Consider the following 7,622-nt stretch of genomic DNA (forward strand, 5'->3'; position numbering starts at 1 on the left):
GTGATTGCCCATTGGGGTTTCATTTGCCATTTTTCCTTCTGGTTCATACTGCTGTCTTCTTGGGGGTCCCACGAGATCTCTTCTAAGCTTTGTGTCTACATCTTTTCTTGACAAGGTGGGCTACTAGGCTGTTCCTGATATCCTCCTCCAACAAAGAGGAGCATTCGCTCCCAAGGTGTCTTTCCGACAGCCTTGTCTTCCCCCGCCACATAGCAGGAGCCTACCCCTGGGGCCTGCCGTTTCTCAGACCTGGCTCCATCTGGGTGACCAAGGCCACTTCCTGTGCCCACCAGGCTTTCAATCAGTTGACATTATGACTCCTTTTCTCTCTCTTGTTTATCTGGGCACAGGACGTCGTAATCGAATGGACCGATTCTCCCGACTTCTGCGCATGGGCCTTGCCACTTTGCCAGGAGCTTGCTCTCGGTGTTGTGCGGAAGGAAGAGCACCCTATTCACCTGCTGAAACCCTCGAGCATCTTTATTGAACTCTGTCCCCGGGGTCTACAGGCCCCGGGTCACATGTCTACCTATAAATCACCCAACCAGGTCCAGTTGCTCCCACCTTTTAGAGTCTCATATAGCATGTGGCCATCTTGTTCAGCTGATGGTATTTGAGACCAAGGACACTCCTTGGGTTCCTATATTTTGGGTGATATTTTCATATAGGCTTGAGAGCTTTTTGTGTAATGTAGGGAGGGTAGAATTCTATGCTTCTGTTTATACCTGAGCAACATGAGATATACCGATGTTTTTTAATCTTCTGTCTTGAAGTCAACATGTTTGATATTTCCTGCCACAAGAATATTTCAAGTTTTAGTAACCTTTATTGAAAAGAACTCCACCTTTCAAACTTCTGGGGGAAAAACAAAATAAAACAGAGACAGCCTGGTATTATCATGTAATAATGTATATATTCTACATGAACAGTAGCAGAAGTAAGGTCATAGGCAAACTTTGACGTATAGACTAGTTCTGGGTTTCTAGGCTGGAGAGGTCAATGGTGGCCAGCTGTTTTCTATGCATCTGGCTAACAGGGTCGTTTTAATCACACCTTGAGCTCTGAAAAGTTGTCTTGTTCATACTGGCATGGCGTTAGGTATAAACGCTCTCAAGTGGGACAATTGAGACAAGAAACAACTGAGATTAGTTTTCCCTTCTAGTGAGACACATTATATCCAGAGTTTATCAATGGTTCCCTCTTTGTTATCTGAAGATTAAAGTACCCAGTAGGAGTTATCTATGTGAAGCATTTTAATCCAAGGCCATTTTCTTGTTTTCTCTTTCCTGCTGTTCCCGTTGTCTTGACTCTGTTGGGTGGTCTCAGGAAAGGTCCATGAATTTGAAATCCTATGCTCAAAAGGAAAGGGTAAAAAGAAAAATCCACATAATGAAAGAGTTGAGATCAGCTTCCTTGAAGAAGCTATGTTTGGTGCTATAAGCAAAATGCACAACATTGTTCTCTGAGACCAAAACCTCATCAATTATCTGCAATAATAAATTAGCCTATGGAGGTGATTAGCCAATATAGTTCTTCGGTTTGTGTGCATGTGTTTGAGTAAATCATATAAGACTTTTAAAATGTATTTATTTGTCTTGTACATATGTGTGTATGCCTGGGTATATACTGTGTACATGCAGGAACCCTCGGATGCTAAACAAGTGTATTGGATCCGCTGGAACTGGAGTTTATAGGCAGTTGTGAGCTGCCCTATGTGGGTGCTGGGAACTGAACTAGGGTTGTCTGGAAGTGAAGCAAGCACTCTTGACCACTAAGCCATTCCTGCAGCCACATAGGAAATGTACGAAAGAAGTTGGAAAAGGTGTTCTTAGTTGACTAGGGCTTGTGGAGGATTTTGAGGAATGGGTGAGGCTTGATTAGGCAAAGACGAGAAGAGTACGAGAAGAAAAAGGCATGAGAAATACAATGAGTATTTAAGACATTTCGTGTTACATGAGTATTTTTACATTAGCTGCCCTAAAGTCGGAAGCTGTGTCCTCCAATAAAACTTTATGGGTAAATGCATGCCAGAATACTGTTATTTGAATTATGCACCAGCTCTGCTCTCCTTCGAGTTATCATCTCTTGAGAGCTTTATAGAAGCTCAGTGCCCCTGACTCAGCTGTGGATCAGCTCGGGGCTACACACAGTAGGAGAGGGATGACTGGAGCTCAGCCATGTGACTTGGTCTAAAGTCCCGGCTCCTTGTGGTCGGGTCTCATAGTTAATGCTTTGGGAGAATGGCTAACAGAGAACGCTGCAATACAAGGAGATGGTGATGTAGTATCTCTCAGGGCGCCCCCACATGTGAGCTGGCATTTTGAGTCTTTACTGTGCTACTTAAGGAGCAATTTACCAAGGTGGTTTTTTTTGTTTTGTTTTGTTTTTTGGTGTTTTTTTTTTGGTTTTTTTTGCTTCTAGAAATTTCCAAACAATATTCTCTGACCTTAAATGCAGCTTAAAATGAAGTTTAAAACCCAAAGCATTTGAAGATACAGGTGATAGTTTGCCTCGATTGCTGGGAACAGGGGTCAAGGGATGAAAGGATGGAGGGGTTGCAGCTAAAGGTACATGATACCCACGAGGTGTTCCCATCTTCAAGGAAGGTAGACTAAAGACATAGGAGAAGTTCGGCTAAATGCATCTCTCGCTGAAATGTAAAAGGCAGTACACCAACAGCAGGTTACCAAGCATGGAGTAGTTCCAGTATATAAATGTCCTTTGTGGATTGTCAGAGATGGGATGGACTTCCTTCACAGATACCATGCAGATAAGATCTGAGCAACACATCTGAGCACAGTGTTCCTATGTGTGCCAGGATCACAGCTGGGGACAGCTCCTGAGTCGATGTGGGGCTGGCTCAGGAGAATGCTCTTCATGGCGTGTCATGATCTGGGTCATGTCTTTAGAGATGTCTGCACTCTGAAGTGAGGCTACATGGAGAAGGGGCTGTAGTTTAATTATCAGTGGCAAATGGTGTTTTGTTTTGTTTTGTTTTGTTTTTTTGGAAGTAACTATCAAGTCCTGCTCTTAAGTCAGTACCAGATTGTATTCAGTTATGGAGTGCGTGAGCAAGGGATCTGTCCTTGATGGCGTGGAGACACGGGCTGTTGCTCTTGGCTTTGGGGGAATGGGAGAAGATACGTGAGTTAGTCCTTACCTGAGCTGAAGGTGAAGAACTCTCCCAGATGTTGGCTGTCAGGCAGCAGCGCTAGAAACCAGGGGTGTTGGAACAGCTGCCAGGAGCCAACCTCTCTAAGAAAATTTGTCTGAGCGCAAGCAATAGTCGCATGAAGCCAGAAATGACTATAGCACTGTGGTTCTTCTTTAGTGGACGTGAGGCCTTTATACACCAGAACATAAACTCTGGCGTTCTCATTTGACGATAGCTTGTTTTCAGCGTTAACACTATGGTATGGGTTAAAGGAACTTTCACGACACACACTGAACCCTGAGGATCCACTCTTCAGATAAAACTGTATAAAATTCAAAGAATTAAATGAGCTCTATTTTTATTAAACTTTGGGTTATTTTTATTAGCATTGCATTCAGTAACTTCTTACCCTTAATCTTAAGTCTGCCGTCTGTCTAATACATCTATTAGGGTGTTATGTTCTTATATCTAAGCTTCCCAGGCAGGGATAATCCTATGTGTACTTATTGCTTCAATATATGCCTTCCAGGTGCCAGGATTGCTGAATACTCCCAATTGTATGACCAGATCGTGTTCAGAGAGACACCCCCTAAAGGACAGAAGGATGGCTGGCCCAGGACCCAAGAACCCTCTCTCCACAGGCCTGCGTCACCTTCCCAGGCCCAGCGTGCTGGTGAGGACTGGCTTTGGCATTCGCCCTACAGTAACGGAGAGTTAGCCGATTTCTGTTCCCAGCCAGAGCAAGACTCAAAGTCAAAATATCCCACATTAGAGGTCATCGCCAAAAGCATTCCCAGACAGTTGTCAGCAGCTTGTTCAGTGCCTTCTCTTCAAGAATCAGAGCCCCTGCTGGGCTCTGCACAGCGATGCAGCGTGGTGGTTAGCCAGCCCCACAAAGAGAACTGTCAGGGCCATCTTTACAATTCGCTGGGTCGCAAAGTAGTCGGAGCTAAACTTCAGCCTTATAGCAGGCCCCAGTCATCTTCCTCAATCTTGATAAACAAATCTCTTGACTCCATCAACTACCCAAGTGGGACAGAAAAAAAGCCACTGCTGTCTCTACAGAAAAGTCCCAGAGGTGTGAGCCAACAGGACTTGCTGTCGGGTGTGGTGGACTCATGTCAGCAGGACACTGGAAAACGTTCCGATCTCACCCTCCAAGACTCACAGAAAGTTCTGGTGGTAAATAGAAATTTACCCTTAAGCGCCCAAATAGCGACACAAAACTACTATTCTAATTTCAAAGAGACTGAGGGAGATGAAGATGACTACGTGGAAATAAAGTCAGAAGAGGAAGAAGTGGGGCCGGATCTCTCTCTGAGTCGGGGCAGGAAGTCTGACCCAAATATCCCAGACCCTGACTGTTCTGGAAACATTTGTAACCACGGCACATCTTGTTCTTTGAAAGAGCCAGTGAGCGGCAGGCTTGGGCTTCCCCCTTACTTGACAGCATGTAAGGACTCTGACAAACTGAATGATTATCTGTGGAGGGGGCCATCACCCAATCAGCAAAACCTTGTCCAGTCTCTGAGGGAGAAATTTCAGTGTCTCAGCTCCAGCACCTTCGCCTAGGATTCTAGAACTATCTGAATTGGCTCCTCAGGCTTACCAGTTACCAATAGGGATGAGGTGTTTTGTTGTTGTTTTTTAAATATATGTGCTAGTTGAAAACAATTTTATAACTGCCAAGGGGTGTAAAACACCCCTTCCTTGCTTTACAGCACGGAGCTTTGAGCTGACTGACCATGACGTTTGTCCCAAATCCTGACAGTAGCGCACTTACAGCTCTTAGATGACCTCCCCTCCCCACACCCCAAGGAGTTTCATACTGTGACTCAGAGGCAGCATGAGTCTCTGTCACAGTGCTTCAAAAGAGAAAGTACAGTTATTTAAAGAATTCTATGTGGCATTTCTGTTATATTTATGGCAAGACTCAAGAATGACGCGTGCCAGAGACCAGTGATGAGAATATAGCCTCATCGTGTTTTAAGGTCCCCCCACTGGTTTTCCGATCGCATTTCATTTGGATGCCAACATGACATGGGTACTGAAAAACCTAAAATGTAGTCCTAGGATCCACTTGCTATTAGAAAACAAAACAAAACAAAAAAGACAAAAAACAAAAACAAAAACAAAATCCCCTTTACCTGTGTTCCTAGACGAGGCCCAGACGGTATGCCACTAATCTTGGCAATGCTACAATTTCTGGAGTGAAATAAACTATTTTTTCATGACTTAAAGAAATCCAAGCTCAAAAGGATGTAAGACAACTTAATTAATAGATGAGGAAGACTTCTGGAACAACCTGATTATTTCTTCATATCGCAACTAAAAAAGAACTGCCCCCTCCAGACACCACAACCCAAAGCGCCCACTATACTGCTTTATATGCCCATCTCTTATCAATGCAGAGTAAATCCTCAGTTAAAATAAGACAAAATGCATTAATGACCCATCGAGGGCAGTTCTTCATAGACACTGTCCTGAATGCCCTACTTGCGAAGTCTTTGCCACAGAGATGGGAAAGAGCTTTGTTTCTAAACAGTCATGGCATGAGAGTCTCCTTCAATGTTTCGGAACATATAGAAGACCAGAGCCTCTGGTTGCTGGGCTCTGGCTACTCACCTCCTCTCCATTGTAATTGGAGTTATCTACAGCTTTTCACTGTGGTACCATACCAGTCTAGCTCCTTGTAGATAGATGCAAAGAGAGAAATGAGGACAGACGTGCTGCCACTTCAGAAAGGCATTTTAACGAAGGCTCCATAAATGCTGTCAGACTTTTGTCTCACAGAACCCTTGTGTTCTCATTTTACACAGGGGAAGATTCTGGAGTCTTTCCTCACCCTCTCAGTTTCCATTTTAACTTATTTCTCTTTGTTTGAATTAAACAGTCAGTTCCATTTAGAAAGATTTGATAGGAATTGTTGGGAAAGATGTCTGGCCTATCATAATGGTAAGCCGTAATAATGAAGCACAGACAGCTTCCCATGATCCTTTTCTTCTTGTTAACTCCAAGGCCCTTTCAGTTTCAACTGTGCAACATAAAAATGTGACCATCCTTATGTTACAGATAAGTTCCTATGGCGTTTGTGTTGTTCTTGTTGCTTTGAGTTTCTTGTTCTCCAAGCCCCTCACTCCTCCTGTAGTTACCAAGACAACATTTGGGGCTGAAGGTGACACTTGGTGGTGGAGCCCTTGCCTCAAGTTCTCAGGCCCTGACTGACCCCCCAGCACTGATTTACATGGTTCTGAAAACATTCCTTTTTTTCCCCCAATGCTTTTATTTAAGCATGATGTTAGTTTTCCAGATAAAGCAATAGCAGAAAAGACGAGAACTCTGTTCTTAGAATTTACTAGACAAGTGCAAACACATTTGTATCATTGGTTTTGTTTGTTTGATTGTTTTTTTTTAAGTTACCTGACCCTGTTTCAAGAGATGTAGTTTACTGTTTTGTTTGTTCTTTTTAGTCTGTGACGCACATGCCAATATAGTCCATGTTACTGTTCTGTCTGAGTCTCAGAAATGATTAATTCATCACACCAGTGTTTGGTTGCAAAGTTTGATGTCAGCCTACAAAGGTGGATGTTGTATTGTACAAAATGTCTATGTATGCAGTTCTTTGGGTTCTAGGATAAATCTGTAGTTTTATTGATCACCTCTGTGTATGAGGCTGCAGACTTTGAGAGCCATGTGTGTATGTATGTGTCTGTGTGTATGTGTGTATGTCTGTGTATGCGCGTGGATGCTCCCTCAATGTTATCAATTCAGTACTTTTGTTTAAAATGGTTTCTTTTGCAGGTGGGGTGGCAATGTATATACTTGGGGGGAAGTTTTATGTACTTAAAAGTTCTTACCTGGTTCCTGTGCTGAAGGTTCCAATTTATATATATATATATATGCTCACGTTACACCACTTTTTTCTTTGTGGAGAAAGCAGTGCAACTTGGAAACCATAGTTTAAATACTGTATATAAGACAATTAAAGTTAGTAATGTCCATTATTTAATAAAGTTTGTGAAGTGCAAAGTAAAATTTTGTTTGAATTGTGCTTGCACTAGAACATATGATTTTTTTTCCAAACTGTTTGGCTATAATACCCTTGTCTTGCCTTGTGAGCCACAGAGAAAATGATTCAAGGTAAGTTAAATCCTAGTTAACTTTCTCAGCTTGACATCATCTATGAGGAAAGCCTCATTTAAGGACTTTTCTAAATCAGAATGGCCCGTGGTCATGTCTGTGAGGGATTGTCTTGATTATTAATTGATGTGGGAGGGTCCATCTCACTGTGGGGAGCAGCATCCCTAGGCAGGTGATCCTGAACTACATAGTAAAGGTAGCTGAACATGAGCTTTTGAACCAGTGAGCAAGCTAGCGAGCCCCATTTCTAATGGTTTTTGCTTCAGGTTTCAGGCTTGAGTTCCTGCCTTGACTTCCCTCAATGATAGACTATGGGCTGGAAGTGTAA

The 7,622-nt window shown here is 43.0% G+C and overlaps 1 protein-coding gene across 11 annotated transcripts in view; it reads left to right on the forward strand.

Moving 5' to 3' along the window:
• Window positions 1-7,189, forward strand: part of Plekhg1 (pleckstrin homology and RhoGEF domain containing G1) — a 213,637-nt gene extending 206,448 nt beyond the window's left edge. For all 11 annotated transcript variants that reach the window (XM_048419745.3, XM_048419742.3, XM_085688177.2 and 8 more), the window contains one exon: window positions 3,684-7,189. In XM_048419745.3, the coding sequence (XP_048275702.3) occupies window positions 3,684-4,726 (1,043 nt within the window). In that variant the 3' untranslated portion in view covers window positions 4,727-7,189. The remainder of the gene's footprint in view (window positions 1-3,683) is intronic.
• Window positions 7,190-7,622: the final 433 nt, after the last annotated feature.

This window comes from Myodes glareolus, chromosome 1, assembly GCF_982192425.1.
Source record: "Myodes glareolus chromosome 1, mMyoGla1.1, whole genome shotgun sequence".
Classification (NCBI taxonomy): Eukaryota; Metazoa; Chordata; class Mammalia; order Rodentia; family Cricetidae; genus Myodes; species Myodes glareolus.